The sequence below is a fragment of the Streptopelia decaocto genome (genome assembly GCF_964273445.1).
Source record: "Streptopelia decaocto genome assembly, chromosome: Z".
Lineage (NCBI taxonomy): Eukaryota > Metazoa > Chordata > Aves > Columbiformes > Columbidae > Streptopelia > Streptopelia decaocto.
The window spans coordinates 73,785,686-73,811,680 of NC_138657.1; the positions used below are offsets into that span (position 1 = coordinate 73,785,686).

At 38.4% G+C, this 25,995-nt stretch overlaps 1 protein-coding gene across 1 annotated transcript in view; it reads left to right on the forward strand.

The window, feature by feature from the left end:
• Window positions 1-76: 76 nt before the first annotated feature.
• Window positions 77-25,995, forward strand: part of KIAA1328 — a 178,511-nt gene continuing 152,592 nt past the window's right edge. Inside the window, exons 1-5 of the mRNA XM_082075412.1 lie at window positions 77-147; window positions 3,856-3,891; window positions 5,580-5,719; window positions 9,772-9,866; window positions 19,406-19,521. Of these exons, the coding sequence (XP_081931538.1) occupies window positions 96-147; window positions 3,856-3,891; window positions 5,580-5,719; window positions 9,772-9,866; window positions 19,406-19,521 (439 nt within the window). The 5' untranslated portion in view covers window positions 77-95. The remainder of the gene's footprint in view (window positions 148-3,855; window positions 3,892-5,579; window positions 5,720-9,771; window positions 9,867-19,405; window positions 19,522-25,995) is intronic.

Genomic DNA, 25,995 nt, shown 5'->3' on the forward strand with positions numbered 1-25,995 from the left:
CGGCGGCGGCAGGGAGATGCCGGCGCGGGCAGCCAATGGGCGGCGAGCGCTGTGGGGGCGGCGGGGGGCACTCTGGGAGTGGCGGTTGTTTCAAGATGGCGGAGATGGCCGCTGGGCCGGGCGGAGGTGTTTACTGGAGCCGGGACAGTATCCTTCTGTAGGGCGGGGGCAGCTCGGGGGGAGCGCCGGCGGTGGGGTTTCCGCCCCAGGGCTGTGCCGTGGCTGGGGGGCCCTCGGCGGGGTCGCCGGGGCGGGGGTCGATGCCTTGAGGGCGATGCCTGGGAGGCGGTGTGGGGCTGGCGGGGGAGGCTGCGAGCTGTGGGGAAACTGAGGCGGGAGCTTGACCTGTCAGGGTAGGTGACGGGGTCTCCTGCCTCGGGGTTTTGGTGTGAAGAAGGCTGGAGGCGGTGGGGGCCGAGAGGGTGGGTGAGGTTTTGTGGCCGTGGCACAGGAGGTTTGGCAGCTCCACTTGCGAGTGTAGGGGAGCTGGGCCTGGGGAGGAAGGCTGGGCATGTGCCAGTGTGCAGGGAGTGGAGAGGTACGTGGGATTTGAAAGCGAAGTTGTCCTGCCAGAGGGGGAAGGGTTGGGTGTTCACCTTTGGTGTGACTTAACCGTGAAGTCCTGTGGAAGGCAAATATGTGGGAAATGAGGGAACTGGGTTCACCTTGTGGGAACTTGCAAGGGAATCAACAGAGTGAAACTGAGGCTAGAGTTTCAGGCAGCAAGAAAAAGATGTGTCCTTCGTGACTGGTGTCTAAGCTTGACTACAACCATGACATTTAGGGTGAGGCTGTGGGGGACCTGGACGCTGGAGAACTCTACCTGTGAGGGACAAGTGGGAGGCTGTCATGGCTTTGTCTGTTTCTGCAAGCTCCATTTGTGGGCGACTGTGGGGCTGGATCTGTAGATGGACTAGGTGGTGGTTGTAGTGCTGGGCATTCAGCCTGTAAAAGCCTGGCTAAAGAGAGAGGCACTTGCATGGTTCAGAGAACCAGAAGAAGTTGACATTGATGTCTGGGCTCACACAGTCATGTTAGAGGCTTAGCTGCTTGAAAACGTTAGGGTGCAAGTGGTGATTTGGCCTGGCAGAAATTTAGGAGATGATAATTTAGTTGTAAGTATGAGGTACTTGAGGCATTGCTGTTGCTCGCTCTGAGACTAGGATTCCAGCATCAGGTAGAAGTTACTGAAGAGTGTATATGTATACTCTTGTCTTTATGTTTGATTGCACACTCAGTGCAAACCAGTGCACAAATGAAATGGGCCAGCCATCCAATGCACTGCTCAGAAGGCACATCTCTTTTACAATTGTCATTTACAATGACAATTTTTATCAATTAACCACTGGAATGACAGGTTGTTTCCCATGGCTAAATATAGTCTCTGTTCCAGTAGCGGCCTCATGCGTCATGATATTCCAAGGAATGAGGGTCTTCCTGATGAGCATTTCCTTTTACATATTTTTGCAAGTAGGTGATGTTGCTTCTGATCTTGAAAAAGTTTAAATACCCTGGAAGTGCATGTGGCACAAAAGCAAATAATAGGGGATGCTTTAAAAAAAAAACAAGGGGAATGGGAGGTTTGGTAATGTTGCTTTAATAGCTGTGGAAAACAGCTTCTCTTTAATTGCTGGATAGATACAGCATAGTGAGGCAGACTCCAACATGCTGCACTGTTGTGTATCTCTAGCTTGCTATAGGGGAGCCATACGTCATCATAAGATGTTCAGTTTCTCTGATGCCTGTGATGGTTTTCTCTGTTGTTGCCTTGTACATTAGCTGTGGTGGTGCAAGGTTTGTAATGTGTACCATCACCACTTTAGGAGTCTTGAGAGGCACACGGCAGAGGACTAATGTTAAATGGTTGATACTGGCTTTGTCCTCAGCCTGTGAGACTTTTAGACAAGGATGTTCGACTTATTTATGAATCAGCTCCTGAGTCACTGCAATTTTCAGTCCAGCTGATTAAGGTAACCTGATTTGGCTTTCATTTATTCTAATACACTAAGCTGCAAACCTTCATGGGAGAGCGGCCCTAATAGCTGGGGGGACAAGCAGCAACAGCTTTGACTGTTTTTTTCATCTTGATATTCAGTAGCTATCCACAACAGTGCCAATGCTGGAGGCAAGCTTGAAAAGCCAAATGTTGTTTAGGCAAATCTGTTTTATTTCCTATAGCTGTGTGTTGACACACAGATTAACCATATGTCAGTTGTAAAGCAGTCGCCTGTGCTGAAGTTTGTTGTTTCCAGTAGTAGTCTGAGTTGAAGATGCTGTCCTCAGTATCCTGCAGATTGCTGTCATGGTTGTGCTGACACAGCTGTTTGGGCTGGGCTGTGATCTGGACTTGGACTTTTCATCTGCCTTGGTGCTTTTAGGAAAGAGGGGACATGGTGCTTTACAGTTTACTTTAGAGTTTATTCATCTTCCTCACCTGGTTTATAGCATGACCCAATGGTTGTGGCAGCTAGAGACAGGAGGCTGCAGCTTACAGGTGAGAATAGAAGTGCTTTCAGCATTCGTAGAGATGTCTGTGACAGCAGTACCAAGTGAACATATTCCCAGACTGATGCAAGACCGGTGTGTGATAATTGTTTACAAGTGATAAAGTGGATCATTCACAAGATCACAAGTGAGCTTGCGATTAAGCCTTCCAAGTGTACCGCGTTCCATTTGTGCTATGGATAGTGTGTATAGATCGGCTTTGAAGTTGCTGTCCACAGGGGAAAGATTTCAGGCTGTTACTAATTTTCTGAACTGTGTGGCAATTCGTTAAATTGAGTTTTTGAGATGGTATTATCATAATAAAATTTTAGCAAAAAGTATAGCTTTTGAGAAAAATTTTGTACAGGTTAACTGACATAGTTTCATAATTTGACTTTACTGTATGAAGACAACTGCAAAACCTGAAAGGCATTTATCTGTAAACAGTACAGAAATTAAGTAATTGAGTTAATTAGCCAACCTTAGGAGGCTGAGGAAAATAAAGGGGTATAAACAAAATATAGTGGAGCAGAATTTTATGCCCTGTGCTTTTGTTTTTCACTTTAGTATAATGCTTGTTACTTACGTGGGAATAAAAATCAGCTAAATGAAACTGTTGCTTTAAGGAAGACACGATAGTTTACACCTTTCACTGGATTGTGTTTAGACCTATTTTTAGTGACTTCTAACAGCACAAATAATATGGTGCTCAGTCCTTTGTGATTTTTAAGTGTTTTCTGCTGTCAAGTAATTTAGTAGTTAAAGCCCAAGGTCATTTGAAAGTTGATTTTTTTTTTTTTTTTTTTTGGAACTGCTTCAGAACAAATCTTGACCTTCTTAAAGAAAATCAGTCCTCTGGCTTTCATCTGTTACTCATCATCTGATGATCAGATGAGAATGACCAACTTCCTTTGAAACCTCATTTATCTTTCTTAGAATATAATGTACAAAATTTATTTCATTTCATTTAGAATATACATTATTTCAGAATTTGTCTTTCCCGTGTATCAAGGGATTCCTTATATAAAAATCTGCTCTAGTTTAAATAAATATGATTACTTCATTATCCTAGTAATTGCACTTTTAACTGGGGCTGGTCCCTGGGATATTTTGTGGAGGTGACCTTTCAGATAATCTTTACAATCTGAAAATTGATACACAGTGAAGGAGTAACACTTTTTGCTTTAGCAATCTGTGCTTTTTTAATATATGTAGTCAAGTTTTTCTTACTTTTGGTGCTCCTAAAATGTTGCCAGTTTGTTTTCTTATCAACAGTCTTTTAAGAGCTAGAATACTTATTTGTATAGTTCAGTTGAAAGTGCCAAGCATGTTTTTTTTTTTTGTTATTACCTTTAACAAAGCCACATGTAGTTTCTGATGAAGAACAGCCCATGGTATCTGTTTCAGGTATGACCTTCTAATAGCTCTAGACAAAATTTTTCCTGTGAATGCTAAATCTTGCAATGTCTTTTCAGGTATGTGTTTTGTGTACTTAAATGTTTAAGGTACAGAGTCATCACAAGTTGTAATAGGACATAAAGGGTTATAGCAGAGTATTGGCGCTCTGCTGCTTAGATAAGCATATGGTATAAGATGAACAGATTCAAGGGAGTGGTTTCTATGACAAATATGGCAATAGAAATGTAGTTTTATCCAATCTATAAGGTAAACTGAATTTTTAATGTGATCTCCAAAGAATGTTGAAGCATTAGAGATGTTCAGGTCTTTTGCAGATTTTGAAGTGAACAATTAAAATGAAGATTCATTGTGTAAAAAAAAATAAAAATGATTAGTTCTCTTGACCTTGTTTTACTGAGTGCATGCTTATATTATTCCCTGGGGAAAAGATGCTTATTCTTACTACCCCTTCAGAATGCTCTTTTTTTTGAAACACAACTTTTACAATGATACCAGGTCCTGAAAACATATCTGGGTATGATTAACTGTAGTAAAATTATGCACATATTATCCAGAGCATGGCCAGCAGTTATTAATTTTGGGGAATCCCACTCTCTATGTCTGCAATAGTATGGTTACCTTTCAAAACTAATGGCCAAAAAGCTCTATTAAAAGTCTCTGTGTGTGTTCTGTAGCTAGCATAGTACAAGCCGGGTGATGTCAGATTGTTGTATTTTGTGCTTCAGAAAGAAAGCATGATCCTAAGTGATCGAAATAGATTTACTTTGGGAAATATTTTTCCACTTTGGAAAATAATTTCAGAAACATTGTTTTCCCTTGTGTAAGAGCATGGAAATTTTAAGGCTTATAAGGTAGTTCTTTAACTTGAATTGCTGGCATGCCTCTGAAATTCATTAGCCAAATAAATTCAATCTATCTGTTTTATAAACTCAGTATTTTTTGTTCAAAACTTCTTGCACTTCTGAACAGTCAAAACTCAAACCTTGAGGCAGTACCAAGAATCTATTTGCTTTCATCTGACCCTGGGAAGTTTTAGTGTCAGTGTTGGCACTTCATAATTGCAGCACCAGGGTTTTCTGTGCTTTAATGTTGTTACCATTGGTAGGGATGAAATAATTCTAATTATGTCAGGAATCTTTTTACAGATGGTCTATGGAGTGTGCACTGCAGTGTTGCCTCATTCAGATGTCTGGTCCTGAAAGGAGCAAACAATTAGTCTGAGTAATCAGTAGGTTGGCTGTATAACATAAAAAAGTTATATTTTGTCATGTGAGTGGTACTTTTAACAGCATTACTGCTGTGTGGTTCCTCATTGTCTTTGAGTGTCAAAGCAGAAACTCAATTTTATGGTTTTGCATCTTAAACAAACACAAGTTTTTGCATTGAACTTCAATCAGAAGACAACATGTGCATTTCAGAATTTAATCTGCTGTTCATTGTGGCTGTGTGCACCTCAGTGCTGTGCACCTTTTTTTATGCTGATACGTTCATCTTAATAAAATTCTGTGTGGAGTGAGAGGCTGGGAGAAGTGCAAGCCGTGTACCTCAAATGCTCATTATTTTCAAAAAGAGCTGCTAAGGCAAGGATGCTTTTGTGGAGATCCTGTTGTGGGAAGCAAGAGACGCGTGCCTTTTAACTTTATAATCTGTGTGTTCTGCTTGTCTTTCATCTACAGGAGCATCTACAAAAGGAAATTTAAGAACAAGATACTTGCCAAAATATCAGAAAAATGAAACTGAGCTAAAAGTGCCTGTAGCCGTTGCCCCTGTTTCCATGGATCCTGTTAGAAGCATGGGAGATCTGAAAGGGCAGCAGGTCAGTAAAAGCGAATTTTTTTTGCTCTTAAGAGTGTACCTAGTAGAAAAATGGCAGAAAATCTTTTGATTGAAAACTTTTAAATGGTTTTAGAGTACTATTTTTTTTACAATCCCTTACACTTTCTGCCCAATGGTGGCTTGCTGGCAAAAATTACTTTTTCACTGAGATCACTCACCCCCCTAAAGAGAATAAAGGCCAAATGTGCTAATGCGTGTAAGTGATATGTAACTGCAGCTATGTAAAACAGATTGTATGTGTTTCTATGTGTTTATGGGTACAGAGAGAGTGTGAGTGCAGCTTTGAGTAGCCCTTAACCTATATGTTACTAGCCAAACACAAAAGTAGTTGTTTCAGGCTATTCAGTTTCATTGCTTTAGTCATATCACTTAGAAACAAGACTTGTAAAATTCTATTTAGAGACCTTCTTGCTGTGGCTGCCTGTGTTGGTAGGGTAAAATCAGTTTCTGTTTTTGATAGTAAAACTTAAAAATCTTAAAAATGCATCTGAGTAGTAGGAGTAGCTTTGCTGGTTGACATTATCTTTGACAATTCTTTGAATTGTCTGGTCTACTGCTGTGACAATAGGTGACACTTTTCTTACAGTTTATTTCATTAGAAATGTCAAAGCAGGTGGGTTTCCTTTGGAAGGTTATTCTGTATTATGATAGGTATTGTGATATTCAGAAATCTGTTGAGAGATAACATTTTTCTGGCATAATTTGTATACTGCAGTGATGATGTAAGTAATTTGAGTACTGATAAGTCTAGCAGTCATCTTGGGCAAGTCTATAAGTCACTAGGGTTTGGTGTCCTCCCACTTACATTTTAGACTGCTTCTGAATCACAGTTGTATTATCAAGCAGTTAAATCTTGTTCATCTGAGCTAAGTTGTCCTTATCTGTGTCTTCTGTGTGCTGAGTAAATGCTCTGTGCCTCACATGTACATTCAAAACTGATGTGAAGACAGATCACGTAATTCTCATTGCTTTGACAGTTGTTGTTGCCCTTTGAATCCTTCAGCATGACACTAAGTACTAGGAGTCATTTTTAGGCCCTCTCCTGGACTTGTCCTTTTCCACTTCTCTGTTCATCAGTATTAGCTTTTTGGAAATGGATCTGTACCTCCACTTTGCAAATGATGCTGTTAGGTGACACACAGAAGTTTAACAAATAACCCCCATTATGCAGAATTTTTATGTAGAAGCATCTCTTCATAAGTGTCTACAAGCCCATTATCTCATAGATGCCTTAATATGTCATGTTAAAATCTGTGTATCTGTGTGTGTTGTGTTTTTTGTGTTGGGTTTTTTTTTTTTTTTAGTTTTATTTTTTTGTTGTGTTTTGTTTGCATTACTTATCATTTAAAGGATTTTTACTCCTTTTTCCCCTGTGAGAGTTGTTGGGGTAGAAATGGTCTTCATTATTTTTATATAATGCCTAATACTCAAGATCTTAATTTGCGACTTAGATGTGCTTTTATAAGTTTAGCAATAAAATGTGTTCACAGCTTTTTCTCTTTTCTGTCTTTTTTAACCTTCTGTTTTTCTCTTACCTTGCCAAATCCTCATGCATACTTTGTACTCTTAACTTTGAAGAGATAAATACATTTACTTGTTAGGGAAGAGGAAGGTTTCACAAAGTCTTTTTGCCAGGAGTTTTCATCACCAACACAGCTCATTTTCTTCAAGGTGTTGTATGCATGTCTAGGGAGAGCAGAGTGCTTTACTTTCACATACTTTGCACTGTTATCCTGGTGGGTAGCTTGCCATTACGGAATCTTCTTTTGAAGAGAATGGATTGAATTTTGCTCTAATATACATCTTGGCAGAACTGATTTACCTTTTCTTCATTCAGATAGGGTTGCGTACCACAGAGGAGGATGAGGGGTTTGGAGAAGATTTCAAAAAGGTCTTGTTAACTCTTGAGCTTTTCCGGTACTTTAAGTAAATTAGTGGTTTCCCATACTGGTCTTGACCAAAATTTCCCATCTTCTTACTTTCCATTGTCTGCTTCTCTCATGCAAATTGTCATCTTCCAAGGTGTGGTTTATGGAGTGCTAGAATCTTCCATTTATGTAGTATATTTTATCTGGGAACTACTGAGTTATGAAACTGCTGTACCTCAGGCTGTGTAGAAAGGACAGAAATCCAGAAAAAGGAGGCAACGCAGTCCCGGCCTCTGTCTCATTTGTCATCTCGTTTTGATTGTGGAGCTGTTGCTGCACATAGTTCCACAGCTTCATTTTGACATGTTTCGTGGTACAAGCCTGTCTTTTATAATTTTAGTGTGCCATCTATCCGTACCTGTGGGTGATATAAAAAAAATAACAGACTAAATTTTCAGACTTTCCTCTTCATGCCACAAATATTTGTCTAACATTATGTACACAGGTTTGGTAATAGCTTGAGCTACCTTCTGTTAAAATCTCCTTCACTAATGTGATCAAGCTTCTGCCTCTTTTTTGAGTGAAAAATGTCCTGTAACTTTTTATTTTTCTTAAAGAAGTTCCATTACCTAGCTGCTACCAAAAAAAAAAAAAAATCAGATGTTTTTAGCGTGGGAAATGGAAATCCTTCAACCATACGTTTAGTTGAATTTAAATTCAGTTAATTTTAAGACATTCTCTCTTCATGTGCATGGCTGTAAATAGCATATGTTTGCAAAGGAAACTGTGAAATGAAATGTCCCCTTGAGTAGCCCTGAATTCTAATTTGCCTTGTGAAACTTTTTTTTTTAAATTTTCTTTTTCCCAAGGAAAATACATTAGAATAAGAGTCTATTGAAGGGTCAGGTGGGTATAATGTGAGTCTGTATACAATCATCACCTCTTTCAAAAGCGACATAGTCCTTTAATTGTTTCAAACCACTGTTGGAGAAGCAATTAGCTAAGAATGGAAGGGGTCACTTAATCCCTCTGTGTAGATCAGCTGCCATTTCTGCTAATGAGGGGAGAGAAGCCCAGTGTTTGTTTTCTGTGCGGTGAGGTTTTTCTGTGTTGTATTGCGTTACTTTGACCAAAGTGCAAGGCATTTGGTAGCATTCTTGTTTTTTATGTTAAGTACTGTGTGCACTCAGGGATGTTTGTAATATTTGTAGGTTTGTAAGAGTCTAAACTGTAAATAAGTAAGGCGGATTTAGTGGAGGTATTTAAAGTTGCCAAAATCTTGGACAGAATAGCGTAGCTCTTGTTGCTGCTTTCATCTTGGAATTCTTAGTTTGTGTTTGTTGCTAGCACTGGAGAACTGAGTCACCAATGAAAGAAGTTTTTGATAAATTAAAACAATTTATAACTTAGAACTGTTTCCTATTTGGAAGCACCCTAAATAGGTAATGCCAGTAACATCAATAAGCGAGGGACTGTTGCAGCAATGTGCCCTCTGGTGGACATTGATAACAAATACTGCAGTTCTCTGTGTGATAAAGGCTGCATTAAAGAGCTGAAGTACTGGAGTATGTTAAAGGTTTGTTTTCAGAAGGAGTAGAAGTACAAAAGTAGCAAATAAGTGATTAAAACCAAATGATAGTGATATGTGAAAGGGTGTGTACTTTTCTATGTATTAAAAAATCCTTTGAAATAAGGACTTACCATCTATTAATGATATATTGCATAATTTCTTGCTGTTTTGTATGCTTTGGTTATAAATGCAAAGGTGGAATGTTTTTTTCCTACTCTTTTAGGATCTTAACATAATAAAGTTTGAACTTGGATGTGGATACCGCTGAACTAGTTTTCTAATTTATGAGAACCCACTGCCCTTTATCTAGTATGAATCAATGAATAGTGTATGTCTTAAAACTTTACCCAGCATGATTAGTATTGAAACTAGCAGCTTGCATTTGAATTGCAAGTCTCTTAAAATATTCTCTACAATTTCGTAATTTGTTTCACTGAACCGTACTTACATTTTAAAAAATATGTATTTTATTTCCAGTTGGAATTTGTCTGCTTTCAACTTATAATTATTAGGTCTTGAAATGCTATTATTAAGTTATGAAATATTTGCTCTCCTTTAAATAGTACGTTCCAAAATGTTACTTTAAATTTTCAGGTCACTAATGAAGGAGGAATGAAGAGTGCTTCTTTAAAGGATTTGTGTCCTGAGGACAAGAGACGCATTGCAAACTTAATTAAAGAACTTGCCAGGTAAGAATAAGCATCAACTGAAAATGCATTACGTTTAAGGAGAATCATTGGTCTAATTAACATCAAGCAACCTAGAACTGCATTATGGAACTGAATATTTGCATAAGGTAATTTTTGTTGCTGGAAGAGTTATGAAAATGAAGCAGCCTGATAGGTTTTTCCCTGCTTCTTCATCCAAAATCCCCTAAAAGTACTGAAAACAAGAGCCAGAGTTTTGTGACCTGAAGTAGTTGATCCATACAAATCTAGTCACAGGGCTGGGGTGTTGTCTTCTGCTTGTATTATGCTTTAAATAAACACGTTGTCTTTTGGAAATGATAAACTTTATTGATATGAACTTTATATATATATATATATATAGATATGAACTATATATATATATGAACTTTATATATATATATATATATATGAACTTTATATATATAAACTTTATTGTCAGGGGTAAGCTTTTATGTGGAATGCCACGTTAAAGTTGGATTGGTGATCTTGTTGCTGAAACGTGTTAATCAGTGTTTGGACATGTCCAGCGGTAGAGTTCAGTGTAAATTTAACTTATCTAGCCAAACTTTCTTTTGCTTTGATTAATTTCTTCAAGTTGTTCCTATTATTTGAAAGGAGAGACAGAAATATTGCAGATTTCTCAGCTTTAGCAAAAGGTTTTCTCTAAGTTTCATTATACTGCTAGTTGCATTCATGAAGACAAATGGAAAAAATACGTTGAATTTGAGTGAGGAGATTTTTCTCCCTCTCTGTATCCCTAGCACTTCAGGATCTCAGGGTATTTGCTATGTAGTGGCTGTAAAATTGTGAAGGAGCACATGGGACTTTGGTAGGCTTTGCACCACATCAGAGGGGAAAGTCTCATGAGGTCATCTGAGGTCCTTTGGGCTAAAAGTTATTATCTATGAGAAGAATTTATAAAGGCAAAGGTTTTTTTTTAGAACAAAATGCAGATTCTCAGGTGTTAATGAAGTGCTTTTTCCATAGATTTCATGCGTCTGTGCAAAAACTGGCAAGCATTACCATCCTTTTTCTTTTTATATAGGAAAGTTTGGGCAGAGAAATTAAGTTACTTGCTCAAGGTCATGCAATAAGTCTCTGGTGCAACTAGGAATATTTTCTTTCTGATTATCCTCATCCAGTGAACCATTTTGCCTGCTAATAATTTGTATCAATATAGGATTTCCTGCTATACAGTATTTCAGTAATTTCTGAAGTTCTTCATGCTTGCAACTGTATTTTATCCTAGCTCATGTTAGAAAATGTCTAGTTAAGGCTGTCATAAAGAGTAGATTGCTAGGAAGCCTGGTTACAAATTGTCAGATGTTGGAGCTATTCGGACACTGTTGCCACTGTTGATATATGGTGGTATATTCTAATATTAAAAAAAGCCTTTTATTACATTGTTCCTCATAATACACTGCTCCCTCGTGAATAGTAGTACACTAACTCATTTGAGCATGGGATTCTTCTTAAATCTCAGATGCTGTGATTTTTCCCTGAGGACAGTTTGATATTTCTGCCTGACATTTCTTTGAAGAAAAATAGAAGGTGCAGCAACATTAATTTTGAAAAGTAAAATTAGTGGAACAGTATTATTTTATACTTAGTTCTCTTTTATTTTTAAACCTAATCATATTTTTATTGGATGTAATTAAAAGTCCTTTGCAGAGTAATAGGGAAGTTGAACTTTAATTCCGCTCACCTTGTCACTTTTTTAAAACTCTCCATAATTTTCATCCCTAGTTGTGCAATGATGGAGGGTTTTTACATGCAGTAGAACATTCTTTGCTATTTCAAAGGAGAAAAAGAACTGGCAGAAAGATGAAAGTTTTCCAGGAAGACTGTCCTGCAGTAAATAACTGGAATAATGGAGATGTCACTTGACCAGAGCTATACTTCACTGTTCTTTATTTTGCTCCTATTTATGAATGAAAATGATAGTAGTTTGGGCTAATTCTTGTTATTTTATTGTGGGATGGTGGACAGAAATAGATTGGTTAACAGCCATCTGCATGAAGACCATTTTAAATTGCTAAAATTCCGTCGGTGTGGAAACCAGTATCAAAAATATGATTAAACTCCTAGGGCTTGAATTTCAACCAAGTCTTGTGTGAGCAGTTCAGGATATTGCTCTTTCCCCTGACTTTTGCAACTGCTAAAGGAGAGCCACTGTACTTTTCTCTTCCTATCCTTAATTCCTCCAAATCTCATTCCCAATGCCATTTTGGACAATGGGAAAGTGCGTGCCTATGCATTAACTAATATGCTGCAGGGAGAGACTTGGTGTGAGTAAATTCTAACACTGGTGATATTATTTTCCTTTCCTTTGAGAAAATCTAATGCCCTGCTGCTGGGGATTCCAGTGGCTGACATCATGTTAGCTGTTAGAGACTTTATGAAATTAAATTTTGAGACAGGGTCAAAAGAAAGCACTCAGTTGTATCCTTTCTAATCCTTTTTTCTAGGCTAAATAATCTTAGCTTTTGCTCTGTGCTGCTACCTGTAAATCTAACGATTACTTTGTCTTTCTTTGAACATATCCAGTCTGTCTTTGACTTTCAGGTGAAAAGAGAGAGGCAAACTGGATCCAAAGTTTAAAAGACTTGAATAATGTAAATTTGACCTTCTTATTGTGTCAGAAGGTTCTTTTCAAATTTTTCTTGTAGGGGAATTTTTGAGTAGAACGAGTCATGTCTATGAATGCCAAAGTGCTTTGTAAGTAAATGGGAAATTCTCAAGTGTGATCATCCGTTATTATCAAAAGCAATCAACATGGCACCTCTTCGTGTTTTCAGCAAGGTGCTGCTGGCATGGTGGTGAAAGGGACAGGCACAGTAAGAGCAAATTTTAGCCCTCCCTACAAGCAGAGGCCCTTTACAAGGCAAAAAAGGCCTTCCTCTGAGCTTTCATTACTGCAGGCTACTCCTGAAGGAGTGATCAGCTATGTAATGAAATGAGCAGTGACATGGTGAAGACTCTGGAAAATGCCTGTACTCTGTGCCAGCATCAGGAGACATTAGCCTCTGCCAAGAGGGAGCAATGCAAGGTCCTCTGAGAACTACCCATTTGACTGTTGAGTATTAACGATTTGCTGGACACCATACTGAGAATGGTTAAAAAGTATTCTGTAGTGAAATATTTTAAGTGATATGCAGATTTTGAAAGCACTCTCTGTCTCAGCATTTGGCTAAACGAAGAGGGTCATAGCTTTCTTTGTAGAGAGTGTGTGCGCTTGCAAGCATTCACCTCACTCCTAACTAATGTATAGCCATAGTTCTGTAATTTTCTGTCTTCTACTAGGACATGTACATCATAAATACTTCTTCCATGCCTGCACAGTTCACCTATGCCTGTATATCTCACATTCACAGTATGCTTTTGAATGAGCAGAGGCATTGATTATAAGTGATGTAGTATGGTTCACGAAGTTTAATTTTTGCTTCTAGTGGTGAGAATTGCTTTTTAACTACTTCGTATTCTTTCTTTCTTCAGATAAGATAAACATGGAGAGAGCTGGGTCCCTGTTGTCTTTGCAAACAAATCTTCAAAAGCAATTTAGGTAGAAAGGTATCATAATGCCCTTATGCACCCAAGGGAGGGAGCGATTGCCCTTTTCGAATGAGATACATAATGTTTTTTGCTATCAAATTAGTGTCTTTCTGGCAAGGACCACTGACATGTCAAAAACGACTTGTACCCAGCAGCCAGTAAAACAGCCTTGAGACAGCACTTTGTCCTGTGTTGGGAAAATGCTTCCTCCTTGCCAAGACCTTGGATTCCTAAACCCTTTGTAGGGTATTGGCCGTCTGGGATGCTAGTCTTTTCCACTGGCATTGCTTTATGTGGATATTTTTGCCTGATGTGAAGGTGAAATTGACCAGCTAAAATTGAAATTTCCCAACAAAAAGTGAAAATGGGAATCAAAACAGAAGGTTAATTTGGTTACAGAGCTGGAAACCATTACTAAGGAGGACAGTAAAACTATTGTAGCGTATATGTGCTGTTTAAGTGTTTTTCTTCCAGCTCTTAGGATCTTTGAAGGACAACTTGCCTGTGGAAGCCCATATTATAAATATGTAGTGTTTGGCCTCTTGCGTTGCCTTCTTTCGTGGGTTACTCTGCCTCATATTTAACCAAATTGTTACCTGCCTTTAACTTCAATGTCAAAATCCTTTTTTTTTTTTTTTTTTAATGTGCTACTTTAGGAGCCAATATTGTGCTGCAGTTCTCTTAATTGGTCAGGCAATGAGACTGCAAATGAGAGATCCCTAAGCTTATCTGGAAATTACTTTTTGTTGATAGGTAAAGCATGCCTAGGATTATTGTATCACCAATCACACTTACCTTTTGTGCTTAAAAAGCCATTTGTAGCTATGAATCCATGCTGTGAGATCTAGTTTTGTATTATTTTGCAAGTTGCATATTGTAAAATTTATCCATTTTGCAGCAATTTCAATTATGATTTGGGATTGTTGGGGTTGTTTGTTATTTTTTTTTAATTTATGCAAACTGCCCATGGTACTTGAGTAAAATGTATCGGATTTGTGAGCAATGTCCTTAGACAAAAAATGCTGCCATTCTCTCTTCCTGCAGTGCTGGTATTAAAAGTCACTTTGCAGCTCAGTTCTGGCAGAGGCATTTTGTGATCAACTCCAGCACGAAAACTTCTTGGTTCATCTTTTTCAAGCGCATCTTCCCCGTGGAATACCTGATTTAATTCCATGGATCCTCTGTGTGCTGGGCTGTGCATGCTGCCCTTATTTTGGTCCTTGCTCAAATTTCCACCCCTCCGTGGTCTTGCTTGTTTCAGATGCCATTCTTTACTTGGAATATAAAACTCGTGGTTTTCGGGAATGGACAGCAAAAAGTTTTCGTCTTTGCTAGCTAGTTGGGAGTGTTCCCTACAAGATAAATATTCCCTGTGAGTATAGGACTGATCAATGAAGTTTCCAGTGTCTGCTTTTCATTTATTTTATCTTCTGTCTTAACTTGCTCAGCCACAGTTCTTAGTACATTCAGATTTCTGTTGGTAAAACCTCACTTTCTCCTAACATTAAAAAAAAAAATAGGAAATACTATTTAAAATTTGCTTTTTCAGTTCTACTTTTAATTTCTGAAGACTGTAAGTGCTTTCAGTCAGGAAGAGTTACTTTTTAGCTTTGGCCCTAGTAGAGTGTTGATGTGTTATCACAGCTCTTTCTTGTGCATGCCAGTTTTTAATTTGACAAATAAAACTTCAAGTGCTGTTGAACTGTGCGATACTTCAAAAATTCCTCCTGGAGAGCATTGTCCTGCTTAGTCAGTGGAATGAGTCAGTGTCATCAGCAAACTTGTTGATCAGTTCCTTCTTCAGATCAGTCAGAACTGTTAAACTAGTATCAGCAGTGGACTTGGGAGAGTACCGTAATCATTGGAACTGGTAAATTAGGAATTAATTTTAACCCTAAGGCTGATGTCCTAGGAGGGTTTTTTGTCAGTATATCTACATTATGAATTTTTCTTTTCCTACAGAGGCTCCTGTAAAATAACACTAAAATCTTTATTTAGATGCATATAGAATTACATCAGCTTTGAAGTGCTAAACTGAAAACAAATCTTGAACAAAGATGGTATATATCCTATAATACAAGATGGATGAATTTAAATTGTATGCAAGGAAATGCTGCAGACACTTAACAGCTGGAATAGTTCTTCTGATTTGTCATATTCGCTCAGGGCTCTCAGTCCTCTCTTTGTTCCTGGAAACAATGGTAACGGAGCTGGACGCCAGTGTGTTGCCCAACGGAGCAGTTGTGCCCTTTGTTGTTGTGATGCTTTTATTCTTTCACTACTCTTTTCTGACCATGAGCAGATGAAAAGCAAGTGAAAATCCTTTTGAAGAGCATTATGAGCCTTGTAATGTGTCTTTTTGGCATCAGTCCTTCCTAGTTCTGCTAAGAATAATCTGTTCTTTACTGCCATAAGGCAAAGAACTAAGTATATAAAAAAATCTTTCTGAGCTATATATAGGATGTGACATAAACCAGGCATAATCTGATGACATTCTTGTATGCCTGTACTCTAACTTCCTTTTGCCACCTCCTGTGAGTAACTGTCTTCTATATTATTCAATATTATTCAATATATTCATTAACGATTTAGATGAGGGAATAGAGTGTACTATCAGCAAGTTTGCTGATGACACCAAGCTGGGAGGAGTGGCTGACACGCCAGAGGCTGTGCTGCCATCCAGCGGGACCTGGACAGGCTGGAGAGTTGGGTGGGGAATAACCTAATGAAATTTAACAAGGGAAAGTGTAGAGTCCTGCATCTGGGCAGGAACAACCCCAGGTTCCAGTATAGGTTGGGAAATTCCATATTAGAGAGCAGTGTAGGGGAAAGGGACCTGGGGGTCCTGGTGGACAACAGGATGACCATGAGCCAGCACTGTGCCCTGGTGGCCAGGAAGGCCAATGGCATCATGGGCTGTATTACAAAGGGGGTGGTTAGTAGATCGAGAGAGGTCCGCCTTCCCGTCTACTCCACCCTGGTGAGACCCCATCTGGAATATTGTGTCCAGTTCTGGACCCCTCAGTTCAAGAAGGACAGGGAACTGCTGGAGAGGGTCCAGGGTAGGGCAACAAAGATGATGAAAGGAGTGGAGCATCTCCCTTATGAAGAAAGGCTGAGGGAGCTGGGTCTCTTTAGTTTGGAGAAGAGGAGATTGAGGGCTGACCTTATTAATGTTTATAAATATATAAAGGGTGGGTGCCATGAGGATGGAGCCAGGCTCTTCTCGGTGGCAAACAATGATAGGACAAGGGGTAATGGGATCAAGCTGGAACACGAGAGGTTCCACTTAAATTTCAGAAGAAACTTCTTCTCAGTAAGGGTGACAGACACCGGAACAGGCTGCCCAGGGGGGTTGTGGAGTCTCCTTCTCTGGAGACATTCAAGACCCGCCTGGATACGTTCCTGTGCGACCTCACCTAGGCGTTCCTGCTCCAGCAGGGGGATTGGACTAGATGATCTTTTGAGGTCCCTTCCAATCCCAAACATACTGTGATACTGTGATATCTCGCCTGCCCTTTATGGGCTGTCTCCTGCTTTGTGATACATAAACACATACTGCCACGTTTCTTCTAAGATCACTTACTGTTCTCAGTCATTTACTGCATAAGATATGTGGCACAATATATTCATGTGTCTGGGGGTATGACAGCTTGCTGTGATCTGTGTTAAATACAAACACAGCATGCGAATGTGATGCAGACTGATACAAGCAGCAAATCACAGAATCTAGAGATGGGTAAAACCTGCTTTCATTCAGTCTCATTTTTCCAGTGCTCTGGTCTTTCTTACCCGATCTTATTTTCTTATACCATTATTTATTTTAATATTCTTTAGTGCCATCATGGGCCAGTGTTTCAGTTGTCCCAAAACTTTTTCTAATACAGCATCACACCTGCAGTTTGTAAACAAACTTCCTTTCTTACATAGTGCCCTGGATATGACACTTGTCCTCTCTTTCCTTTATGATTTTTTTTTCCCTTGTTCTTGTTTCCTTCTTGTCTTTCATCTACATAGTCACTGCTGTCTTCATTGTCTTTTTCTAACTGATGCATTTAATTCTCTGTTCTCTTTTTTGTTTTCTTTTTCTTAGGCTTAAAAAAAGAAACTAGGATACATTTTTCCATCTTTCATTGATTACGTGAAGCAAGGTCATAACTGGCTTACATGAAGGAAGGTTCATATAGGGTATAGTCACTTATCTGATTGCTCTTGATTCAAGGAAAACAACCTGATTGTGGTTAAATACCAGAGCCTGGTCTGCCACCTGTGGCATATGTACCATAGTTGTAACTGCATCAGAAGCAAGAGTATATGGTAGATGGTTTTCAAAAGTTTGTTGCCTGCTTAACTAAGGAGTATGTAGATGTTGGGATGGATCCAGAGTTAATACAGCTGGTTCCCTTTCCCTGTTTATTTTCTGATGTGTGCACACCCTTTCTGACTGCCTTTGAGTGGAGAAAAAGGTGCTTAGGAATGAGCTGATAAACACTGGTGGGGACAGGATTGTAAATGAGACCATGGGCATATGAACAATGGAATGCTTTTACACTAAATCTGTGTATTTTTTTGTGTAATTTAGAAACTTTCCCATTAATAGTTTGTTCCAAGCTCTAATTTATGGACTTCGATCATATGCTATATGATATTTTTCTCCCTCCAGGTTTGTAGAGAAAAGGTGTGAGTTTCAGTATTATTAAATATTTCCAACTTCATGCAGTCTGCTGAGCTACCATGGGAAGGGCTGTGAACTGATCTTAAAATGGGGGATACTGCCTGTCTATAGTTTCACCCCAGAGGGGTTACCCAGTTGTGGTATTTATTATTTTCCTACTGGAATATCAAAACAAATCTGTGCTCTCTTAAGGGAAATGTTGTGATGTCAAATGGATGGCTTAGTCCCTGAATGGAGTTCTCTATTGAGCGTGTCAGTGAGTCCAATGGGATGAGTGAAAAGCTTAGACCAGTGCTGGGATATATGTTTGATATTTCCGCCTCTTCCTTTCCTCTTCCTGTAGGGTTGTTCCACTTAAGGAAGTAAAAATTGAAGTCTCCTGAAAGTTGTACTGCTTTGTTCTCCTGTCGCCTGTGTTGTGGCAGCTGTTTCATCATCATAAAAGACTGAACTTTAAGAGCCTTCAGCAACAGAAATTGCCTAAGTGCAGAGCAATGATATTTATTAGTCTAAGCTCATTCATTAATATTTTTGTAGAGCTTTTATAGAACCATGATTTCTGAGCCATGTTTTTTAGCAGAGTTACGGGATCATCTGTGCATAATGGTCTTCTTGCGTACGTGATACCAGAATAATTGTTTTTACAGCCTGTTCTTGAGGTGTAGAATAAATGATCACTGTAAACATTTCTCGCATTGTCATCTTTTAATCTTGATCCAATTATTTACACTGAGCAGCAAGATACGGGGTGCCATGGCCCAGACAGAAAAGAAGATTTACTTCTTCAGCTTGGTATTTTAAAATCCCCAGAAGAGGACAAGCTCTTTTGTTTGGAGAAAACAAGAAAAATTATTCCTTTCCTGGACTTATATTTGACCAGTAAATGTGAGGGAAGGGTTAGTTTATAGATTAAGAAACAGAAAAGTTTTTCAATTTCCTGCCTGTCTCTGCAGCTAAGCTCTCCCATTTGAGTTGTCTGTCTACATGCCCTGGGCTTGTAAGAATCCCAGTGTGTCTTCATTATGGCTGCAGGGGATCAGACTGCACAAATCTAATTGTGGGTTCAGGTCCTTGCTCTGTTTTCCATGCCGCCCATTAATGTGCATGTACTCTAGTGAGACCGGTGTCTTTGAAAAAATAATGTATTGCATAAAGTCATACGCATCTTCCAGTGTAATAAAATAAACCTTATGAGGAACTAACCTGTTTAAAGGTAGAGAGGGTGATATCCATTTAACTGGAAAGTGGAGGAGTTGGAAGTCAGGCACTGTGGGTATGGACATCTATCTTATTTCTCTCAAATTCTTTTCAGGGTAAGTGAAGAAAAGGAGGTGACAGAAGAACGTCTGAAAGCTGAACAGGAATCATTTGAGAAGAAGATCAGACAGCTAGAGGAACAGAATGAACTTATCATCAAAGAAAGGGAAGATATCCTTTAAAAATATGTGCAGGGGCTCGCGGTCTGAAATAAAAAGTGAACTACAGAGAAATAATTGTTCTAATTTATGGCAGAGAATAAATCTGCATGTGCTGCCATTCAAAAACAATCAGAGAGATGACTTGTCAGCATGTGATGCTGCTTCATTTGAGCTTAAAACTGCCATCCAGCTGTTCTATGATGTTGTTTTGCTATGAAATAGACATTTGTCAACTAAAAACGACAATAAGGAATTTATGCATTAGAATATGGTTATAGTGGTGTGTTTTGGTTTTTGTTGTTTTTATTTTTTTTTTTTTGCTTAATCCTGTTAGGTTGTGGTAATTGAGGTCTAAAACTTGAGTGGTATTCCAGTGCTCTCTGTTTCCAGAGAAAGACGACTTAGACCAAAGGCATTTAAACGGTATCTGTGTACTAGGAGGTTTAGCCCAGTTCAAACTTCTGTTGGTGTAGCCTTTGTTTGTTTCGTTTTATATAAAGTTAGCCGATTGTCTTTTTTTGCAGGCTGTGAATTTTATTCTTCTTAAGCTGCATGTGCTTAGTCCCAGTCCTGGAATATTACCTGCAAAGTCGATGTTGCAGGAATTACAGTTTTCCTGCAGTGTGGTGTCATAGACCTTTACAAAATTTTCCTGTTCGTTTCTCTTCCAAATTTTTCATGTTGATGCTTTCTTGCTTAATTCCTCAGAAGGCTAACCATTGACCACAGTGGGATATGGAACAATCAGTGCTGCAACTACAGCAAAAGCAAATAGTGTGTGATTCATCAGGAGCTGTAGTTCAAGCAGGGAGAATACTAATACTGTTTTTAAAAGCATTGATGAAACCTGTTGTGCAATACTGTTTTCAGTCCTGGGTCATTCCTTGTTTGAGTAAAAAATTAAGTTAGAGGCAGATGTTGTAGAGAAGGTCTACTTAAAATGGGAGGTACAAAGAGCTTATTTTTTGAGAAGAGACTGAAGTGTGTGTGCATATGCTTATGAATAGTGACTGACCATGTAGAAGCAGGTCAACGTGATGGTGAACAGGGGGAGAGACAAAGCTGAGACAAAAAGGGACTCTTCAAGCCATAGGCCAGTGTTGGAACAGAAATAAAAGAAGATAAACAGTCCACAAACTTAAGCGTAAAGTTAAAGGAGGGTTCTTGAAGATTCGAGAAATCATATTTCACAGTTTAGCACTGGAAGACTTAACAAAAGAAGAGCTTTTTTATGATGGCGCTTGGTTAGCTTATGAAAGGAATTCAGTGATATGTTGGCTCTGTCAGCAAGGGATTGCCCTTGATGACCAAGAAGATCCCTTGTAGCACAACAGCACTTATATTGATAGAAAGAATTTGGTATGTTTGTACTAAATAATATACACATCAACAAGCTTAGCCAGACATGCAACAGTTCCTGGAAAATATTAAATCTGATGTATTTAAGAGCCATTAGATGTGACTACAACGCTTTTACACTGATTTCACTGAAGTCATTTTTTTGTATGTTACGTCTTGTGTCTTCAGTCAGCTCATAAATGTGGATAGGATGTATATTCCTGAGTAATATTTTTTAATTTATGCACATAAAGCTTTTGCTAATTCATCTGAAGTTTATTTGGCTACTGGGAAGCAGGCATGCTTGCTTGGGTTTTTTTGTGTCTTTTTTTTTTTGTTGCTTTTTTAGAGGGTGGAGAGTGTTGTTGTGTTAGTGGTGTGTGTGGTTTTTTTTTCCTTTACTAGAAATAGATTTAACAAGCATTAATACTTTTTCAGAAGTCTGGTAGACATGGCAGAAGGGTTAATGCATGCAATTTTACACTTCATAAAACTCTGTAAAACCTAGAAATATAAAACAAGGTTATAATTTAAAACTATAATTTTAACTACTGCAATACTTGCCTACCATACATGAATGATTCAATATCCTCAACGTACCCTGATCAGTTAATTTTTTATCTTAAAGCTTGCTGCAGAGACAAGAAATGGTAGAAATGACTTGCCAAAGTTGAATACAGATTCTGGCTGTTTTCAAGTGCAGCAACTTGAAATTATCTAAGTTCTTCTGAAACGTACAAAATTCACTTGCAAATAAGATATCAGGGGTATAACAGCATAAGCAAACACCTTCAAGTCTGGTAAAATAAAATTTACTTACCCTTTCTTTTTTGTTCCCCAAAGTTAATTTAGTCTCTATAAAATTACTTTTTCTAGCCCAGTATTTAAAATTACCCTACAATAATGTATCAATATTTCTGATATAACTGCACCTGTGTAGTGAAGTGTAATTTCAACTTGGTAAAAGTTTAGTTTGAGTAGCAAGGGGAGTGTGATTTTTTTTTTTTTTTTAAGCAACAACACATGTCGCTGAGTGTTTTTTCTTACTAAGACTCTTGCAGCAAAGATATGCTCTGTGTGCTTGAAACCCCTTCTGTAAAGGCAGATTTTCCTCATTTGTGGTTGCTTTTTTCTCTTCATTTTTCTTATTTTGAGAAGCTATGTGGACTCACACGTTTGAATTTACTGCTTCGGGGGGTAAGGGAGTAGGTGATACATAGTGATCTCACTGCAAAACTTCTAAGTAACTGACCAGTATTGGAAAAACAACATTTGTCTGCAGCCCAAGCTTATATTTGATTTGGAACTCGTCAGTGCTGTCTGGGTAGGCACCAACAACTAAACTTCCATGCAAACTTGAAAATCAATTCTATCCTTCTACTGCAGTTGAAACTTTGAAATTTGAGTGGTTCTTACTAGGGCATGCAATTAATGGAGGACAACCCTGATGAGCACACTGTGAATCATAAACAGGCCAGCTTGTTGTCAGGGCTGCCAGATCTTATCACAGATTTAAGGAAAATTAGGGATTTCAAGTAGCCGTCCAGTCTACTGCTTTTTCCTAAAGCTGTATCATTAGACCTGTCTTATGTTATGATTTGGTCAAAAGCAGATATTTTGGCTTAGTTTTTCAAAGGCCATTCCTGCTTGAAAACAAATTCTTTCAAAAGAAAATTGATCTAAAGTTTTTCAGCCAGTTCCAAAACAGGATTCAAATTTTTATTTTGTCCATAACAAACTCTTGTAGCCTTTTTTCTAAAAGGTTCTCGTGCTGCTGTTGTTTGGACATGTGCTGCTTGGTGGTGAAATGCATGCATGCTGCGATGACATCTTTTGCAGTTTTTACTAAAATCCACTGAGTTGGGCCAAACTGGAAAAATCTGGTAACATGTGCTCCCATTCTTTTGTTGCCCTCCACAATGAAAGCATCTTATAGCTATGAGGATGGTAAAGTGGTGGAAAAAATTGGTCTTCTGAAAGGGAAGATAAAGCAGGAGGTGCAGAAGAAAGCACAAGTGGAGGCTGCAGTGGGGACGTGAGAACTAGAACGTGGCTGGAAGGAAGGACTTGGAAAAGGAGAATGGGGTGGGCATAGCTGATGTGAGAGAAGTAAAGCCTGTGACTAACAAGTTCAGAAGTGTTTGGGATAAGCAGCTGGGGTTAAGGAAGAGCCAGGATGAAGGTAGGTGGCCTCACATCTGTCAGATGGTTCTGAGACAGCTGATGAAAGCAAAGATGTGTCTGTTTAGTGTATTGTAGCACCCTCAAAACTTTGGAACAGAATTTGGGACTAAGCTCATGTGAGAGGCTCATCATGTGTAACCTGCCTCTGTGTCTTCCTCAGCATCTGCTCTTAGAATTTGTCCTCTCTTTGTTTCTGTGTTCCCAGGTCATGATGGATACATGGTGACTGAAGGTCAGAAGTCTAAATTCTGGCATTGCCTTTGGAGTGCTTGACTTGCAACTTCAATGTTTTGTTTTTGTTGTTTCATTTGCATTATCAGAGCACACCATGTTATGCTCTTAAGCTACTTGTGCTGCCCCTTCTTCCACTTCTGCTTGGAGCTGTTAAGAGAAAAGCTTCCAGCTTTCCTTTTTTTTTTTTTCCTGGCATATTTTCAAGCACCTATTATTAATTGAGTTCCCAAATATATTTTCCTGTTTCATAAATTAAATAATATTTTGTAAGATGCCCCAGTACTGTCATGATAAATGTTTTAGGGAAAAAAATGATAATAATGAGATTATTAAGAAACAAATGCTACTGTTAGTTCAAAGCCCAAAGAACTTATGTTATGGTCTTTAGCTTTTCTTGTTATCATCATTAAGGAATTTATTCATCTAAATTTGATGGTGTTGCATAAATGAAGAAGCAAAAACAGCCTTAATGTTTCTGAAGAGTTATTAATTGGGGAAGAGGAAACTTCTTAAAAGAAAAATTGGTTATTGATTTCTAAGCTATGCTGAAATTATAATTTTGGAGACAAAGAATAGGGAGGGAAAGGGAAAAAGAGACTCTGTTTATTATCAACTTATTTATTTATTTTCATAAATGTAAAATCATCAGCCCTACTGAACTGCTGATTTTGTTTATATTTAGAATGTACTTGGATTACTTAAACCTTTTGTTGGAATTGTTTTCTGACTACACATGATCTGTTGATTTGAAGACCCAGCCAAGTTCATACAACAAACCCCATATGATTTACTTGGCTAGTCTTAAAAATGATCAGACTCTGTTTACATATGTCCTTAATATTGTAACTTAGGACTACTTAATTAGTTGATTTTGCATGCAGTTAACATGAATATTAATTTAACTAAAACAGTTCATTTGCTGATATTGTTAGTGAGACGTAGAATATTAATTTACTAGAAGAATAATGAGCTCCTTATAAGCATTATCTAGAGTCTTCAATAAAATGCTTTTAGTTGTGCTATAGTACTGTTCATTACATTACTCTTGCATATACTCATAAATGGGTGCTACTCACATATTTTGTCCTTTTTCTGTCTTTCTGTGTTAATGCAGGATTAGTATGATTTTTCAGAAGAAAAAAAGTTGCTGACTTGCATAATGCCAAAGAACCAAACACTAGAAAAGCGCCTATCAAGAGTACAGAATTTACTTGTGTATTCTGTCATGATTACTCCTCTCTATAATGTTTAATTTGCGTTTCTGAAAATGGAGAGAGAAGTAGGCACTTCTGTTTCCTTTCATTTTTTAATCTGATCCACCAAGTTGTCATCACAGGACCACTTAAATTTGAGAAGAAACCTCTTCTCAGTGAGGGTGACAGACACTGGAACAGGCTGCCCAGGGAGGTTGTGGAGTCTCCTTCTCTGCAGACATTCAAACCCGCCTGGACATGTTCCTGTGCGACCTCACCCAGGCCTTCCTGCTCCAGCAGGGGGATTGGACTGGATGAGCTTTTGAGGTCCCTTCCAATCCCAAACATACTGTGATACTGTGAGAAGAAACGAAACAAAAGGTCTCAACCAGAAAGCCTTTGGTAGTGTTTTTGGTTCAGTGTGTGGTCCTTGTGTCCTGCTTAACAGACGTGTGCACGTGTGTCTGTGTTTGCCTCTCCAGGGCTGCCCTTTGCAAAAGGACAGTCAAACTGAACCCACCATGACAACAGTGTCATAGAGAAATGGGGTGGGGAGATTAACAGTACAGTTAAGCATGTACATATTAAAATTGAATCCCTGCCTTGTCGCCTGCCAACCCCCTCCTTCAATAATGAAAGATAAGAAGAAAATTTCTATATAGAGAACAATTTGCTGTTTGCAGGAAACTTGTGCCTTGTGCTTTTGAAAGTCAGGCTGTTTATTTAAAACTCAATAACAATTTTAGGGTTTAGCTTTGACTAACTCTTAACTTTGACTAAGTCTGAGGGTGATTTTTACTTTTGTTAGAACTTCTGTAGTACAGTTTCTGATAGTATCAGTTTCTGACAAGTTATAAACTGAGGGATTGGGATAACCATCATAATTTTTCTTTTATTTATCAACTTGGCTCCCCCAACTTTTAGTTTAAAATTTTTCCCTTCCTGTTTTTCATATGTGAATGCGTATTATATTTCTTTCTGTGCATCATAATTTGTTTGAAGGCACATGAGGAAAATGAAAAATTAGTGTTTTCCTCCTTTCTTCTGTTTTATCTAACTGCTTCACTCTTTGAAGGTGTTTCACTTACTGTTATTATAGGTCTCCTACTACTAAATGTTTCTAAGCAACCATTATGGTCTATTGAATAAAAGCTGAACTTATTAAAAAGTCCCTGAATATTTATATGCTATTCTATAATGGCAGCATTGGCTAAATAATGTATGTATTTAAGAAGTTCTTAAATGTAGTAGAATCAGTCAAGGACTATTGGGTAAATAAGATATTTTGAATTTTTCATGAACCTCTAAACTAAAACAAGGTGAAACATATTGTAATGTTGAGTGTTCAAATGGGTCAATGACTGGAGATTCATTTAAAGCTCCGCTTTCCATGTTTAATCCTTGCTAGTGCCTTAGAGCACAAGTTAGCCACGTCGTCCATGTTATGATGTTATCCAGCATCCAAAAAGCAGCATATAAACAGTCAAAATCAGCGTCTGTAGAATATGAAGCAGACAGGCCTTTTGCCCTAAATC